We start from the raw sequence: 18,414 nt of genomic DNA, 5'->3' as shown, positions 1-18,414 counted from the left end.
GGCACCTGGTTTCTCAGCCCTGGGCCACCAGGGAAGCCGTTTCCAGACAGGAGGGGGCGGGCCAAGCCACTGACTTCCGAGGATATAGCTCTTGGCTGTGGGACTGGGCTCTCCCAGAATTGTTCCTTTGTCTGCAGATTCCTCCCTATTTAGCTCACAAAGGAAATGGTTCCAGGAGGAAGTGGAAAACTGTGACACACACATGCTCGCCCCCCCCACACAAGATGGCAGCTGTTTCCCCCTACGGCAATCTGCCCCACCGCCTTCACCAGACGCTTGGGGGGGACAAACACAGTCCCGGGAGTGACCTGGGAGTGGCCTGGGATACCCGAAGATAAAAGCAGGTAGTATTGTTAAGCTCTTAACTGATATTCCAGATGTTGTGCTAAGCATTTTGCATAGATCACCTCACTTAATTCTCATGCGACTCTGTGAGGTAGGTACGTTTTTTACCCGTTTTTTACCCTCTGTTTTACACACGAGCCAAGTGAGGCTCAGAGAAGCCCGGTCATTTGCCTAAAGGCACACAGCGAGCAGAACCAGCATTCAAACCTAGACTTAACTCTAGGACCTAAGCTTCCAATTGCTGCATTGTAATACGTTCTGGCCTTCTAACAGGGGTGCTCTACCATTGCTGGAACCTGCAGTGAGCACCTCATGACCTTTCCCTACTGGTGTCCATTCACAGGATGGGTGCCAGGCCTGAGGCCTGCATCGGGCAGGGCTTTCTGTTTCGGAGAAGTTTGAGTTTGAGCACCCGTCTCACCAATAGCCCGCTGCGGACACTGAGGACCCCAGGGTAGGGGTATGCAGATAAGACAGATAATAATAGGGATATCCAAGAATGACCATGAGCATTTATTGAAATACATCCCATGAGCTAACACTTCTACTTCTTTTTATAAATAGAACTTCAGGTGGATAAAAATGGAGTTAGTCCTAATCCTTGCTTCAGGAGACACTGTCGTCATTGGTTCACACGTGCTGCACTTTTATTTGGCTATCGACTTACGTCATCGGTTACTTCCGCTCATGCAGGAAACACCCACAAATCTACCGCTCACGGCAAACGCCGGGGTCCCGACTGTATCTTATATCTAACTACCGTCTCCTGCTTCTGCCTCCCCTACCCAGGCTGACTGCCATCCTGAATGCTGTAATTGTCACATTCTTGCTTTCCCTTCTGTATAGTGCTATTGCAACCGGGTATTTCCACACATTAAAAAAAAAAAAAAAAAAAAAATCTGTGGTTGTTTTTAACCTCATTAAAAGGGTATAACATTTGGGGCGCCTGGGTGGCTCAGTCGGTGGAGCCTCCGACTTCGGCTCAGGTCATGGTCTTGCAGTTCATGAGTTCGGGCCCCGCGTCGGGCTCTGTGCTAACAAACAGCTCGGAGCCTGGAGCCTCCTTCGGATTCTGTGTGTGTGTCTCTCTCTCTCCCCCTCCCCTGCTCATGCTCTGCCTCTCTCTGTCTCTCAAAAATGGATAAATGTTAAAAAAATTTTTTTAAAAAAAGGGTATAACATTATAGGGAATCCTGTGTGACTTTTTCTTTACTATCATACTGCCGAGATTGACCGGTATTGTTGTCTGTCGTTGCGTTCATTCATTGTGTTGTGTGATACTCGGTTATGGGAATGTTCTCTAAGGCCACCACTCTGTGCCTATTATCTCATCTAATCTTTGCCTCAGCCCTATATGGTAGGAGCTCTTCTTATCCCCGTTTTACCGAGAAGAAACTGAGGCCCAGAGAGGCTAATGAAATTTCTGGAGGTCACAAGGGCCAGGCAGAAATTGTTCTGGCTTCTCACTGTCCACCGTGTTTTGGTAGAGAGGAGAAAACTCAGGATGTAGAGCCGAAAGCCCAGGGGTCAAGCCCCAGCTCCACACTTCCCGGCTGTGTGACCTTGGACAACTGGCTTCATGTCTCTGAACCTCAGTTTCCTTAGCATTAAACTCAAGTGATGACAACTGCCCTTCCCTACCTCTCAGGCCTGTTGTGAGACTCGAGTCTGAGAGTGTCTTTGAAAAGTGAGAGCCCTGAAGTTTTGTCAATCAGCAGACTGTGATCAATCGCATCTATGCCATTTGTTTCCCCTCTCCAAACAACAGAGAACCTGCAGGATTCAAGAGATGTGACTGAACAGCATTCCCACTCAGAAGGCCAAGGATGAGGCTGACCTGACAGCCCACAGAAACCTCTGCCTATGAAAGAACCAGAAAATCACCAGGAGCTGCCTCAGGCTGCACTATTTGGAACGCGGTATGTATTTACCTTTGTTTTCTGTTCAATGGTTTTTTTTTTTTTTTAAGTTCTTTTTTTTACTATTTCTTACCTATTTTCAATATCTGAGGCCCCACCCCAATGCTCTTTGCTCACGACAGTTCTTCTGCCTGGCTTGTTCTCCTCCAACTGCTACCAAAGACTAACTGTGTGACCTTGGGCAAGTTACTTAACTTCTCTGTGCGTCCTCATCTGCAAAATGGCAATCGTGATAATACCCACCCCTTACAGGGTTGCTGTGTGGATCCAGTGGAGTGGCATCCAGTGGCTCACAGCCACTCCTGCTATATCCCGAGTTGACTTATTGTTATTTAAAATCTCTCCCACTCTCCAGACGGTGCCCACTCATCTTTTGAGGGTTGGTGCAGCTGCCCCTTCCTCCAAGGGGTCTGTCCTGCTTTCCTGGACAGGTGAGGCCATCCTGTTACACCCTCCAGAGCAGGTGACGTGTTCAGGACCCTTCTGCATTAAACTGTGAACCGTGAGGGGAGAGACAGGGCCACTGTTGCCCAGTGCCCAGCACAGCAGCGGGTACACAGCAGGTGCACTGGGGACACATTAAGTGACAGCCCAGAATTCAGAGAAGGACCAAAGACTAGGGAGAAGGCTTTAAAGCCTGCTCTGACAACGGTCTCCAAGAGCAGAAGGACTCAAGGGGTGGGGGAGTGGAGCCAACTTGTTCCTTGGGGCACCGGGGGCACTGTGTGGCAGACTTGGACCCGTGGGTGGGGGCTCCAAGACGACACTATCAGGTTCACTGTGTAGAACTTTTGGAAATCTCAACTAAGAAGAGAGGCAGATGTCCCTTCCAAGAGGGGCTGAGCCCCCCGGGACAGCCCTGTGGCAGGAAAGCGGGGAAAGGGCCAGTACAGTGGGGAGGTGGGGAGTCGGGGAGTCGAGGCATTGGGCAAATGGGGTGAGAGATACCTGGAGGCAAACCTGGGATTTGCCTTCCCTAGCCTAGTGGCCCCAAGCAGGTGGTGTCACCTTAGGCTTCTCCTCTGTGACACAGAGATGATGAGAGTGCTCCCCTCAGAGGTGGTGGTAAGCACAAAGAGAGGTAGTATATGGAGGGATGAAACTATACCAGCACCCGAGTCCTTCTGTAAAGGTTGGTTATTACTACCGGTGTTGTTAGCAATCACGGGATGCGAACACCACCCGGGGCTTAGCCCACCCATTCTAGGTGGGGGGCTAAGGTCGGGCCTACAATGCTTACCCGGACTGTGGCCCAGCCTCTCCTCCTCCCTCCCTTCCCCTGCCTGCAGAAGCCTCCCAGTGCCAGCCCTGGATTGGATACCGACCAGGCGCCCAGGACTCCAGTCCACAGGGAGCCCAGCCACCCTGGGGCAGGCTCTGGAAGACCCTTGGGATGATTCCTGCCTCCAGGGCTGGGGTGAGGCTCCAAGAAAATGACAGTAGAAGGTCTTGGGGATAGGTGTCTTGAATCGTGGAGAGCCCCAGACAAACATCTCCTCTGCTCCCACAGGAGGCCGAGTCTATACAATTAAACTCTCTTTGAAAATGGGTAGAGTCTGAAGTTTTATATTCCCCTGTTCTTAACTTAGACACGAAGGTGAGTTGATGTTACACTGCTCACGAACAGCTCCTAACTGGTCACCTCTTTCCAGTTTCTCCCTTCTGACTGTCTCACGAGTTCACTGCTGGCTCTAATCATTTCCCCCAGCCGCAACACTTACATCATCCCCCCTTCTGCTCACAACCAGTCAATAGCTCCCCGGGGCCCTGACGCCAGTTTCCTTTGTGACACGGATGATGATAGACCTTCACGTGCTTTCATGCCTCCCTGTGGCTTACCCCCAATAACTCTGTCATTCTGTCCTTTCCCAGGATGGGCAGGCCAGAAGCCAGGAGCCAGAGGGAAAGCGGTACAGAGGGAACTTGGATTCCATTCGAATTCATTAAGGCGATCATTTACAAACCTGTATTTTAAGTATTCGTTTTGTTTTTTTTTTTTTAATTGAATGCTTCCTATATGCTGAGTGCTTTCCTTGCAGGAATCCAATTATCCCCACAGGGAGACAGGTGATTGTTATCGCCATTTTTGGTTGAAACTGAGACTCGGGGGATTAAATGGATGAGTAGAGCCAGGATTCAAAGCCCAGGCAATCTGACACCACAGCCAGGGCTCACCCAGCTCCCATATTATGCTGCCTCTATTATTAGTTACAAATCTGAGCAACCAGCCTCTCGGGGACTGGGGACTGGGACACAGCCCGCTGGGGACCTGGAGGAAAAAGCCCTACTCTATCTGAGGACCGAGGCTCCGTTTAACGTCCACCTGCTTCTCTAGGCTGTAGGCAAGCCCACCCCATTGCACCCTGAGCACACTTCTGGGCCTTTCTTCTTTCCACTCTGGCATTGCCTCCCTCCATGCTTCTGAGGTTCCTGGCTAGAAAGTGGTCCACGAGCCCTCTGGTCCTTTACTGTATTCTCTGATGGACAAGGAGCAGATAGGACCTCACGTCACGGGCACTGGTGACCAAGTCTTACTTTCTCTGCTTTGCTAGGAGACTCTGGGGTGCAAGGACCCTGAGCTCCCCCTCTGTAACCTGATCGGTCTCTCTGGCTTCTCGGCACACTCCTAGATCAGTTTTCTTCCGGATCCAAGTGGAGCTAAAAAAAACCTTCCCCTTGGTTTCATATCAGCTGCGTCTGCTCTCAGCAAACCCTTCAACAAGAATGGGCAGGAAGAATAAATATTTATTCTACAAATGAATAAATCTGATTCCATCTTCAAAAGAAAGCTGCAGCATAAATTATCATAATTTCTCCATTCTAAGAGGGCGCTGATTTAAAGACGTTTTATCTGTTGAATAACAGCTTTGGGGGGTGGGGAACAAACAGAAAAGTAACTAATTGATATATCGACTGTAGGATAGGTTCTGATTTTTTAAAAATGTGTTTCCATATCAATAAATGTTGTTTTTTAAAAATATAATCCCATTCAAATTTCACTGTGGTTTTTTTGGCTCTTGTGTTCTCAGAAAAAAACTCCCAAGCCTTGCTTAAGCACTGCGAAGCACGGTGGGTATTAGCAATGTATCCTGGCCACGTTATGGCCCTGTTTAGCCTTGCGGGCTGCTGGTCAGAGAGGGCATGTCATGGCCACCCCCACACTAATGGCGGCCCCCAAAGCCAATCACCATGTTTTCTCCCCAGCAGCGATTATGTCTGTGCTCTGTGACTACCTCACAACCACGTTAGTAGCTCCATGGGAAGCCAACCTGGGGGGTCCATCGTATGCCCTTAGGCAAGATGCTGCCCCTTGAACCTCGGTTTCCCTAGCTGTGAAACAAGACACATAGGATTAGATAGGTAATTTTCAAGTGCTTTCCTAATGGAGTTACGGGAACTGCATAGCTTCCTTGGGATTGGCGGGGGCGGGGGATGGAATGAACTCTGTTCTCATTCCTACCTCAACCTGATCAGCTACATTGCTTAAGATCTTGTTTGCGAAAGGATTCTGGGACTAATGCCACGTGAGTAAATGGCATTCTGGGCCCTTCCAACACTGGTCTTAAATACATACTCTTGTATGGTCTAAAGGATAGAGCTTCATTTCTTAGTCTGGACACCCTTAGAATCCTTTTTACCACCGTGCTCCAGGGAGATACTCCCAAACTCTATAGTCTAATCCAAGGGTTGGCAAACTTTTTCTATAAAGGACCAAAGAGTTCATATTTTAGACTTTGCAGGCCACATATGGTCTCTGTTACAACTACTCAACTCTGGTCCTCTGGTGAGAAAGCTGCCATAGACAATACATAAGGAATGGCTGTGTCTGTGTTCCAATAAAACTTTATGTACAAAAGGAGGCGGCGGGCTGGGTTCGGTCCACAGGGGAGGTGGGCAGATCCCCGCATTATAATACTTTGACCTGACAGGTGGAGAGACGGAAGCCCATGCAGGGGATTCTGGGAGCCGGGTTTGCTTGGGATCTCTGTCTCCTGGACAGTGGGCGCGCTCCTACTGATCCACGCTGCTCAATTAGCCATGATTCTTTGCCTAATTTGAACTGTGGGCATCTGGGGCTACACGTTTGAGGGCGCGGTGCCCGGAAAAGACACGTGCCCCACTTCTCTCTCTCAAGAGATCAGTTTTCCCCAGGTTCTTGGAGGGCTATAAAAAGCCCCTGAGCCTGCCTCCTGCAGGGCACGCTGTCGATAAATTCCCCACAGCTGGAATGACTGCTATGTGGTGCCGCCTTCTGCCCCTGCTGCAGCCTGGCGGCCTGACAGCTGCACCAGGGACAAGAATCACGCCTGGCCAGCTCTGAACCTCCACTCTCACTTGGGGCGAGGCTGGGATTCCCCAAATGGAATTTTAGATGGACGACAAGGCCTGCCTGGGCCCTCTTGGTTCTTTCCGGGGGGCTGAGAGCTTCTCGAATTCTAAACACCAGAACTCTGAGGACCACAGTGGGAGGAGAGTAAAGGCTCCGAAATCAAATCTCATGCCAGCTGCTTGGCCATAGCACTCATTGGCGGACGGTGTCCCCTTTCCCTCCCCTGCTTCCCGCCACCCTCTCTGTCTCCACCTTGAAATCTTTACCTAGTAAGTCCTCGTGGTTTATCTAGCCAGTCCTTCTTATAACTGACTTGGAGATGACCCTCCAGCATTTGGTGAAAAAAAACCAAACAGGTTTGGAGGTGGGTGGGGCTGTGTAAATATATTGGACCTTTCTTAGCCCCAGTTTCTTCAGCTGTAAAACAGGGATACTAAGGAAATAGATACACCACAAAATTCAGTTATCTACTGCAAGTAAATTACAGGAAACAACTTTAAAATGCAACAGAGGGCAAAATCACGATAAATATTCCCACTGAATTCCCTTGTGGGGGTGGGGGCTCAAAAAAGGTAAGCATCACAAATACATCAAAAGTTATCTACGCATTCATACACTGACACGAGCCACATGAGCCACATTCCTTCACGGGGAATGTACTTACTGGCCTACTGCAGAACTAGATCTTGGCATAAACTTTTAATACAAAAGCATATTCACAGTTTTATAATTCATATACCTGCCCCAGCTGGGATTTTAGAAGAGAAAAGCCACACACTGTATGCTCTTCACTCATAGCTGGAGGCAGTGGTTTGGGATGGAATTCCCCCCTCCCCCTCAATAAAACAAAGGGCATATTTTATGCACAGGAAGGCTAAAATGCATGGATGTCATGATCGTGTGAGGATTAAAGGATCTCACATACAAATGTAGACTGTCGGGGCGGCCTGGGTGGCTCAGTCAGTTAAATATCCCACCACGGCTCAGGTCAGGATCTCTCACTTCGAGGATTTGAGCCCTGCATCGGGCTCTGTGCTGACAGCTCAGAGCCTGGAACCTGCTTCAGATTCTGTGTCTCCCTCTCAATCTCTCTGCCCCTCCCCTGCTCATACTCTCTCTCTCTCAAAAATAAATAAACATTTTTTTAAAAATTTTTTTAAAAAAAGAAAGAAACAAATGGAGACTGCCTGACTCCTGGTGAGCGCTCAGTTGGCTGTTATTACAGAACATCTGCTGTGTGTGAGACATTGGAAACGAGAAGACAAGACGGTCTCAGACCACAGGACTCATATATACATAGGAGAGGCATTTGAGTTATTGTAGTCTAATCTTCTAAAAGCCAAGACTGAGGAGGGTAGGGGTAACCCCAAGTCAGAGAGGAGGTAGAAGGCGGAATGTGGCAGGGATGTTTTCACAGGTGGGTGAGGCTGAGCTGGTCTCTTTCAGGGAGGGGTAATAGCAGGGACATCTTTCCGAAGCTCAGTTTTTGCATCTGTCCGGTGGGGAGATGTCTCAGCTGTCTACTTCACAGGGCTTTTGCCAGAGTTGCGAGAAGCCACAGAAGAGACGGACGGTTCAGGGTGCGGTAGGGAAGGAGAAGCCCCGAGATAAGCATCGGCATCTTTAGAGGTTCGTTGTGCCAAGATTTTGGGTGGGGGGAGGGGGCAGTGTGTTCAGATATATTGTGGACTGCGATAGAAAAATTGCTTGGCTTGTTAAAGATAAAACGAGACATTTCAGAAGGCTACTTTGGGCCAAAGATCCAGACCCTGCCGTGCCACTTGGCTGAAAAGTGTGAAAGGCAGTGCCCCCGACAGCAACAGGGAATCCTGGCAGGTGTCTGAGCAAGGTCAAGGGTCATGATAAAAGGAGTGCACTGCTGATAACCGTGAGCACATCAGACTCACCTGGGAGCTTTGCAAAAAGCACACGCACCCAAACCTCACTCCAGACTCACCCATCAGACCTCTGGGGGGGGCATATGTTCAGGAGGCTCCAGAGGAGAGGACTGTGAGTCCAACTGGAGTCAAACAGGCAAATAGAGAGTGGTCCTTAGGGCAGTCTGGAGAAGGTGAGAGCAGAAAGAGGAAGCTCCCATAGGATAGAGGAGAGAAGCCATCCAAGAGACATTTTTCAATAATAGTCAACAGGATTTAAGGTCTTATTGGGTGAAGGATGAAAGCAAAGGAAACAATGAATGACGATGAAGTCTATGTTTCTGCATCCCGAAAATGACAGTCACTTTAATGGAGAATCCTGGAGCCGAAGGCGGCCATGTCCAACTTCCACTCTGTGGATTTTGTGTTTTTTTCTTTCACTTGTTCATCATCTCCACAGACGTTTTTTTGAGCATCTGCTACGTGCCAAATTATACTAGGTGCTAGGGAAAGAGCTGGGAACAAAGGTAAGGAGGGCCTCCTCCTCACAGGGCTCACATTAACGGCTAATTCAATCCCCCAACCGATTATAATGGTGAGAATAGCAACGAATGCGAATGAAGTGCGGGGTGCCAGGGGCACCTACAGAAGGGAGATGTGGCTTGGGGGGATTGGGATAGGCTGCCTTGAGGAATACTGCACAGGATGCACACGATGAGCCAGGTGGAGGTACAAAGGCTGGTGTCAGGGGGCCCCGCAGCAAGACAGCATCAAATCTATAGTTAAAATTTGTTTTTTTTTTTACATTTTATTTATTTGTGATAGAGAGAGACAGAGCACAAGTGGGGGAGGGGCAGAGAGAGAAGGAGACAACAGAATGGGAAGCAGGCTCCAGGCTCTGAGCTGTCACCACAGAGCCCGATGTGGGGCTCGAGCTCATAAACCATGAGATCGTGTCCTGAGCTGAAGTCAGATGCTTAACCGACTGGGCCACCCAGGTGCCTCTTAACATTCATTTATTTTTGAGAAACAGGGACAGAGTGTGAACAGGGGAGAGGCAGAGAGAGAGGGAGACACAGAATCGGAAGCAGGCTCCAGGCTCTGAGCCATCAGCACAGAGCCCGATGTGGGGCTTGAACCCACGAATGGTGAGATCATGTTCAGGAGACAATAGAGTCACCGATTCTAACTGAGCCAGAGTCGGCCACTTAACCAACTGAGTCACCCAGGCGCCCTTAGTGACAGTTGTTCTTAACCTATATGCTACGGTGGTCCCCATAGGAGCCATTCTGTGGTTCCCTGATCGGTGGCCATTCAACCTCTGCTTCATTATGTCCCTGGGCATCTCCAATTCTAGTACTGAATAGTTCTTTTCATTTGGATGCTTCTCCTAGATCAAGCCTAAATCAGCCTCTGTGTAATTCTCTTGTACAGCCTTCTGGAGAGTCTATTATCCGTTCTACAGGACTGATCCCATGTCCCCTTTTCAAATTTAGTCTCGTTCACAAACAGCCCCATTTCCTTCAATAGCTCCTCACGTGGCTGTGTTGTTAGCAGAAAAAGAGAAACAGGAAGGGTGATCTGATTCAAATAAGAGGAGTTCAGAATTGGGTCACTCGGAGTTTGAGTTGACCTCCGAATGGAAATGTGCCACAGGCAGGAGGTAAGGCAGGAATGGAGCCCATCTCATGGCTGAAGATAGACACTGAGAGTCCCCCCTCAAAGCGGCTTGGTTCCCTACAGAAGGAGTGCAGAGAGAGGGCTGAGGTGGTGGGCAGAGAGGGGCAAGAGACACAAAACAAGAAAAAAGCAAGCGATCGAGAGGGGAAGGTGGAAAATGACAATCAGTAGGCACCTACCACGGGCCAGGCACTGGGCGCTGGGCAGATATTACCACAGTCCAGTTTCCCAACTCTGGATGCCCTTCCTCCTGCTTTACAGACTTCGGGGACCAGACTTAGCCAGGCAATTTGCCTTGGGGCGGGAGAAGCTCTGATAACAGTGGGACTAGGGGGCAGGAGGGGAGGAGGGAAAGACTTCTGGGAGGGATGGAGCAGTGGTTATTTAACCTAGACTTATTTGATCCCCAAATCCACGCTTTCCCCATCTCTGCCAAGTAGCAGAATACAGTTAGAGGAGTGGAGGGCCCATAGCGGTACAGAGAGATCCAGGAGATGGGGCTTGGGAGAGGTGACGGATGCGACAAAATGGAACCATTCGTGACCCCGAAGAACAGGCTTTCTGCAGAAGGTGTGACTGGAAGGGAGAATGCAGGAAGGAGTGTGGGGGAAGGAGCAGGAGGCTGATGTACGGACTGTGTACTTGAGAAGTTTGGCCAGAAAAGGAAGGAGGAAAATGCTTAGGGGGGAGAGAGAGAGAGAGAGAGAGAGAGAGAGAGAGAGAGAGAGAGAACGTGCGCGGGGGCTTTACTTTTTTATCCAGTTGCGTATTTCTTTTAGAAGGGTAAGAAAGGTAAGAGAAGCTGACAGTATCCAAACACAGGATTGTTTTTTCCCAACCAAAGATCAGAATGGAGTAATGATAGGCTTCTGGCAGGGGTTGGGAAGGGAGGAACTTACTTGGCAGGGTTCTCACCCATGTGAGAAGTGGGGTTTGAAACTGATATTTGAGGGAGAGGCAGAAAAAAACCTCGGCAAAAAGTGGAGACGCCAAAAGCCATGGAGGCTGAGCGGGATAAGAAAGTGGAAGCAGTGACGAGGGACAGCAGAAGAAGCCTCAGTGGGGAAGAGGGTAAGTTCAAATCTCATGGCCCCATATGGCCACATGCGGCCACTGCAGAGAGTGGCTGAAATCCAAGTAGCTGTATATGATAAATATAACAGCTAGCACTACTGACGATTTCCTAAGAGCTAGCTTTCCCGTATTACCTTTCCCCATGACGCTGCGAATGAAATAAAACTGAAGTTCAGAGAAATTAATTGATCCAATTCATACAAGACCATATAGCCAGAAAGTTCCAGTCAAAACTCAAACCCACATTTATCCATTCTCTGAACCATTCCGGTTTCCTGAGCCTCTAGGCTGACCAGGGCGATGTCCACAAACATATTTGGATGGAAAATATGAATATGCTTGAGTATTTCTTTCAGAAGGGCAGTAATGGATAGAAGGAGTCAAGAATGAACTTGGACGTTGGGGAAGAGGTATGTCCGCATGGGAATTCACGGCCTTGGTGGTGGAGGTTGTGTGACGAGCCAATAGGAGGAGCTACAGGTTGCTTGGCCCCTGGAAGCTGTGGATAGGGAAGATGGGGCTTCCCTCACATGGCTCTCAAAGCTGGTCCAACAGAGGTGCAATAGTTAGAATGGGTGCCTCTATCGTCTCCTGAACAACAACAATCTCATTTAACGAAAAGCAGAGTTTCAGATTATTTCTTGAGTTGGCCGGCAGATAAGATGGTCTCCCAAGGAATACAGGCTGCAAACGAAACTCCCATCTTGGGTTGAATTCAACTAGTTGAAAAAGCCCGAGTGGTGAAGTAGAAAGGAAAGTAATCTTGGGGAATTCGGTTGCTTCACACGAGGTGGGCGGATCAGACAGAACCTTGGACATTAAGAAGGCATATTACAAAATCAGGAACAATGTAGACCCAAGCCTTTAAGGGGAGGATGGCTTGAGAAGACTAGAGGGTTCGCAGAAGCAAAACTGTGAAGACACAACCAGTCAGTAGGCATGAGTAAATAGGATAAATAAGACAAAATGGACAGGTTGGCATACGTATCAGTATTTTCTCAGCCACTCAGAGAGGTCAGTTGGACAGTGGTCCGGTTAGCGAAGGTCAGAGATGGATTTGCAAGAGACACGCTCCACAAAGGAGCTCCAGAATACAGAGAAGATTATGACACGGACCCTGTCTGGGAGTTGTACACGAAGCTGTCTAGCTCAGTCCTTAAAACAGAGCAGGGACTCAAAAGCTGTCATCAGAGTCAGACCAGCTAGGGGGAGGGCCAAGTGAAGCTTTACAAAGCGATTTTATTATGTGGAGTCTGGTAAGAAAAGACAGTAATCACAATAGTATTGGTTGAGTGGGTCCCACATGCGAGGCATTGTTTGAAGAACCTTCCATGCAATTAATATTTACAACAACTCCAAGAAATAGGTATTATCAGTCTCCGTATTTTTTAATCCTCATATGAAGATAAGTTAATTTGTCTTGTAGAAGGTGGTATTTACGGCCATTAGTCTGTTATTCTCTTCGTACGATATTCATGAATTGGGAAATCCTACCGAAAGGGATTTCATTATAGTCTGAGTGGTTTCTCAGTCTGTTCTGGCATCGTATAAATCTTGCTTTACTCATGGGAAGACACACAGCCTGTCTGAAGAGAAATCCTAATTCCCAGGTTTGTTTTCATTCCTGAGTTGGTTGACTTTGGTGCTGAGCTTTGGTGCAGTAATTGCTGTTGAAGATATGAACAGCACAGCTGAGGTGTGAAGGGGCAGGAAGATATGGCGTCCAAGCCTTGCTCTAGGGCTTGGGCAGGTCACCTGTCACAGCAGAGGTAGTCAGGAGTAAACCTAAGATCAAGACGTTGGTTCACTGGGGCACCTGGGTGGCTCAGTGAGTTAAGCGTCTGACTTTGGCTCAGGTCATGATCTCGTAGTTCACAAATTTGAGCCCTGCATTGGGCTGTGTGCTGACGGCTCAGAGCCTGGAGCCTGCTTGGGATTCTGTGTCTTCCTCTCTCTGCCCCTTCCCCGCTTATGCGCTCTCTCTCTCTCTCTCTCTCCCTCAAAAATAAATAAAATATTTAAAAAATTAAAAATAAAAAGATCAGGACTTTGGTTCAAACACAGCTCTGTCCCCCACGCAGCAAGTGACCGCAAGTTAACGTCAGTGACCCCATCTTGCTCCTCTGGACTGGACTGTACCCCCCTTGAAATACATGGGCTGAAGCCCTAACCCTCCAGTGTGACTGTATTTGGAGACAGGGCCTTTAGGGAGGTATTTAAGGTTAAATGAGGTCATAAGCGTTGGGCCCTAATCTCACAGGGCTGATGTCCTTATAAGACAGGAAGAGACACCAGAGAGCTCTCTCTCTCCACATGTGCACAGAGAAGAGGCCACGTGAGGACACAGCAAGAAGGTGGACATCTACAAACCTGTGAGAAAGGCCGCACAGGAACCGGCCTGAGCGGCACCTTGATGTTGGACTCCCAACCTCCCAAACAGTGAGAAAATACATTTGGTGTTTAAGCCATCTGGTCTATGATATTTTGTCATGGCGACCCTAGCAAACTAATACACCTGCCCAGCCTGCTTTCTGACGATGAGTTCAGTTACTGTTGTTATCAATACTGAAAGGTAGTTTCCTCCCCAGTATCTTGGGCATGACATCCAACTCCCCACATGGCAGGTGTGGGGTTGAAATGAGACCTATGCTTCTTAAACCTTCCCTGATAACAGAAGTGAGGGCACACACCCACCTGGGGACAGGGGCACAACAAGAAAGTTCTGCAGGAATGATTTTTGAAGTCTCATGTTTTCATTTGGAAATGCACACAGGTTTCACATTCTAGTTCATACACAGTTTGCTTTAATTCATACAATGTTCGTAACAACTCAGCAGGGTAGACAACTTGGGATCTAGTGGTCTTTCGTGCCCCGGCCACGTGACCACCTTACTCACAGTTGGAGAAGGCCTTTGCAAGTCACAAGGAACTGTTCTGTTGTGTATTCTTTTTAAAAAATCGACCTTAGGGGCGCCTGGGTGGCTCAGTCGGTTAAGCGTCCGACTTCAGCTCAGGTCACGATCTCGCGGTCCGTGAGTTCGAGCCCCGCGTCCGGCTCTGGGCTGAAAGCTCGGAGCCTGGAGCCTGCTTCCGATTCTGTGTCTCTCTCTCTCTCTCTGCCCCTCCCCCACTCATGCTCTGTCTCTGTCTCAAAAATAAATAAAACGTTAAAAAAAAATTAAAAAAAAAATCGACCTTACAGTTAATCAGCGTGGGGTACGCTACCAGGTGTGTTTTGTATCTCTAGTTAACGTACTGAACCACTCTCAGCGAGCTCCTCCTGTGTGCCAGGCACTGTGTCAGCAGAGTGACCACACAGATCCACTCCCAGCCTTCCAGAAGCTTACCTTTGGGCAGCGAAGGTAGACACTAAGCATATAGTCCAAACACTAACTCTTAGAGTTAACAGAACATTGAGACAAGAGCTGTGAAGGAGAAGAAAAGTGGGCTGGGAACGCCAACAGCATGGGAGAGAGCTCTAGAACATTCTGAGCACCACCAGAGTCCAAGGAAGTCCGGCTCCCTAGGAAGAGGGCTCTGGAGACAGCCTTCTTAAAGGAGGTGTCAGTTATTAAGCATTTTAAGCTAAGCGAATTACCGTCCCCTCTGTCTGCCTGATGAGGACACAGGACATTTCCTACAACCCGGGGTAGGCTAGATCTGGATTTTTTTTTTTTATTACATTTTTTTTTTATAACGTTTTTATTTTTATTTTTGAGACAGGGAGAGACAGAGCATGAACTGGGGAGGGTCAGAGAGATGGAGACACAGAATCTGAAACAGGCTCCAGGCTCTGAGCGGTCAGCACAGAGCCCAACGTGGGGCTCGAACTCACGGACCGCGAGATCATGACCCGAGCCGAAGTCGGCCGCTTAACCGACTGAGCCACCCAGGCGCCCCTAGATCTGGATTTTTGTACTGGGGACCAGGCGGGGTGATATTTGACAACTTTTCCTGGGCAGGGGTGCTCTTTGCTTTAGATTTATGATGCGGGGGTGGGAATTGAGGACTGAGGGACATTAGAGGTGCTTCTCTCTGTTTTTCCTTCCTGGTGAGTGCGGGTGCTCTTTGCACACTTGTCCAGGAGTCAGTTAACAGGTGAGAACTGCTTTACAAATCACAACCTCAGTCTCCAAAGAGCCAAACAGAAGCCCCATCCATTTCCTGCCTGCCCTTCCAAGCCCGAAAAGAGAAGGTGTATGCAGTGTTTTGTGCTGGGACCAGGTGGGTGGAGAGCTTGTCCGGAGCATCTTGAACTGGAAGCCACGTCCCCTAGAGCGCTGGAAATTCCTTGAGCCTGGCTTTCCCTCTCTGGGAGAGCAGGCAGCCTATCACAAAACCTGCTCATGCGCTCATCCCTGATTCGGGCGCCCTAACTGCTTCCACACCCCTCATCACTGTTCTCCCCGACCCCCTTGGGGACTTCAGCACAGCAAACCGGCAGATGGAGGAAAGGTGTGAGATTATCAGGGAGCCAGAGGAATTTTCCATTAATAATAATAGCAACGAGAATAACAACGCTTCTCAAATTGGCACAGCCCCGGCCAGTTTACCGAGCGCATTCACACCTGTGACCTCGCCGGCTGGCAGAGGCAGCGTTTAGGACCCTGGTGTTCTGATTCCCAGCCCTGGGCCCTGCCCACATGCCCAAGCAGGCCACTTCTTTCCAGACACGCGCCTTTTGGCCTCTTCTTAAGTAGGGTCCCCCTCAAGTGCTGCTCTTTTCTTATTTATGTCAACTCACACAAGCCCTCACCAACCTCTGAAACTTCTACCAAACACACTCTACTCCTGCAAAAGCGTGGGAGCAAGAAGGGGCCTCGCAGACATCATCAATCCAACTTTGTCACTAGTCCAGAGAGGTAGAGGGATTGGGCTAAGGTCACACAGCTTGTCAGAGACACCCACGCGCACACTTACACGCACGCCGGCCCCTCCTTCTCTCCACGCCCTAGGCAGCTGCAAACTTAGGTCGCCCGGGCGTCTCGCGGGGCACACGGTGGGGACTTCACGCGGCCCGGTGTTTGGGAGTGTAACCTGCCAACCCTATTTCACTCTTCCGGAGGGGCCTGGTGGGGGGGGGGGGGGGAGGAGCTCGCTGTCCTCAGGAATCCCGGGGGGGGGGGGTGAGGTGGTGGTGGCATTCTTTCATGAAGTTAAGACTCTGAGTGTATGAAACACACGGGAGGCGACTCAGCCCCGCGACGCGAGGGACTAATCTACACCCGGGATGCCCCGGCGGCAAGAGGCACCTGTACGCCCTGCCTCGGGACTCCCACCCCCGGCCGCGCGCCCGCTGCGACCCCTCGTCAGCCCCCACCCCGCGCCCTCCCCGTCTTCCTCGCGGGCTCCCGGATCGCCGTTCTCCCTCCCCGCCCCGCGCGGCCGCAAGTGCGGGCGCCGCGGCTCCTCTTACCCCGGGCTCGGTCCATGGCGCCGGCCGTCCCCGGGCGCGCGGAGCAGGGCGCAGCGGCTCCGGCCGGGCTGGCGGCGGCCAGCGCTGCGCTCTCCAGCCCGGCCCCGCGGGAGCGCCCTCCGCGCGTCCCCTCCCCCAGACAGGATGCCCGCCCGGCGCCCCCGCCCGCGCGCGCCCGCCCCTCCACGCCGCTCCCGGAATAGACCCGGAGCACGCCTCGCCCCCTGGGCGGCCGGCCGGTGTCCCGGGTCCCGCACACGCCCGCGCCACGCCCTGCCTTGCGACGCCCCCGCGCCCCTCCCGCTGCGCCCGGGGGGCACCCGCTGCCGGGTTCACACGCCCCGGTGCCCGCGCGTCCCACCCCAGCCGCGACCACGCGGTGTTCCGCTCTGCTCGCACTCCGCTGGGGAAATGGGGGCTTGCTCTGGCACCTCCCAGCCCATGCCATCTTTAGACTGTCACAAAGTGTCCCCCCACTCCCACCCCCCTCCCCCTCCGCCATCCCCCGCCTCCCCGGTGCAATCGAAACCTCTCCCAGCAGCTGCCACTCATTTCCTGGCTTGGGGGTTTATCTCCTCCAGTCGACAGGTCTTTCCTGAGCACCTTCTAGATAGTGGACAGGGCGCTGCGCTGGTGCCCTGTCAATAACGGTGTGAGAGAAGAGTGAAATAATAATATTAAAGATCTCCAAAGAGAAGAGCGTGGAAGCAAAGGGGAAACAAGAGAGGATTCAAAGGTGGGCAGGCTTGGGATACTTCCAATTTTTGAGATTCTTTGTGTCTTAACAGATGAAGAAATGCCAACACGGAGGGATACACGTTGTGGAAATGAATGCTTTTAGCATACAAAATTTAGTGCAAGGTCAGTGCGCCCTTTCCAAAATAATTACAGCACGTAGGGAAAATACTGCTATGGGCAGTGTGGTCTGGGAATGGGATTTAAGTTTAAAGTTGTATGAAGAATGTCAACTTCTTTCATCCTATTTAGTGTATCTCTGTGGAAAGAGGTATAACTCATTTACAGATGATATCAAATGTCTACATTGAAGACCTTTTATAAAGTGAAGTCCAAGACACCCCTCCTTCCGAAGAGGGGCCAAGTCTCTGTTTTCAGTTTTGACTAGACAACTCCTTTAACTTAGAACATCCTGGCATTGGGAACACCTTGTACAAAGGCAGAGAGACAAGAACAGGCTGGGAAAGAGTATCCTGCACTTTCCTGGACTGGGAATTATTTCCTCCATTGCTTTTATGGCAAGTTGAAATTAACGCTGTCTTCAAAAAACTGTATGGCTTTTGTTTGTAGCCTGTATACGTGAGCACTTGGAGGAAATGTGGTGTGCTGGAAAAAAAAAAAAAAGATAGGATTTGAGTCTGAAAACTTGTGTGTGAGGTCTTGCTCTACCAAGTGAACAAGACTTGTTTGCTCATCTGTGTTTTGGGAGACCTTTTATTGACCTCATAGAGCTGTTGAGAGAGCAAACGAAATGATGGTACAAACCCACTTTTTAAACCATAAATAGCTATAAAAATGTGAGGCAGTATTATTTTCCAAGTTCCTCTTTGTTCCTGCCTACTTTTCCAATTTGAAAAGGTCAGTTTAAATCCTGAAGCAGGGGTGCCTGGGTGGCTCAGTCGGTTGCGTGTCCGACTTCGGCTCAGGTCATGATCTCACAGTTTGTGAGTTCGAGCCCCACGTCCAGCTCTGTGCTGACAGCTTGGAGCCTGCTTTGGATTCTGTGTCTCCTTCTCTCTCTGCCCCTCCCCCACTTGT

General features: G+C 50.1%; 1 protein-coding gene across 2 annotated transcripts in view; it reads right to left on the bottom strand.

Moving 5' to 3' along the window:
- AFAP1L1 (actin filament associated protein 1 like 1) overlaps positions 1-16,820 on the bottom strand; it is a 62,856-nt gene extending 46,036 nt beyond the window's left edge. The window contains exon 1 of one of the 2 annotated variants that reach the window (XM_058719731.1): positions 16,642-16,820. In XM_058719731.1, coding sequence (XP_058575714.1) covers positions 16,642-16,657 — 16 coding nt within the window. In that variant the 5' untranslated portion in view covers positions 16,658-16,820. The remainder of the gene's footprint in view (positions 1-16,641) is intronic. The other variant, XM_058719733.1, reaches the window with a different exon arrangement.
- Positions 16,821-18,414: the final 1,594 nt, after the last annotated feature.

This window comes from Neofelis nebulosa, chromosome 1 (assembly GCF_028018385.1).
Source record: "Neofelis nebulosa isolate mNeoNeb1 chromosome 1, mNeoNeb1.pri, whole genome shotgun sequence".
Classification (NCBI taxonomy): domain Eukaryota; kingdom Metazoa; phylum Chordata; class Mammalia; order Carnivora; family Felidae; genus Neofelis; species Neofelis nebulosa.
Note: the sequence above shows the minus strand (reverse complement) of the source record. Positions and strands in the feature narration are given on the sequence as shown.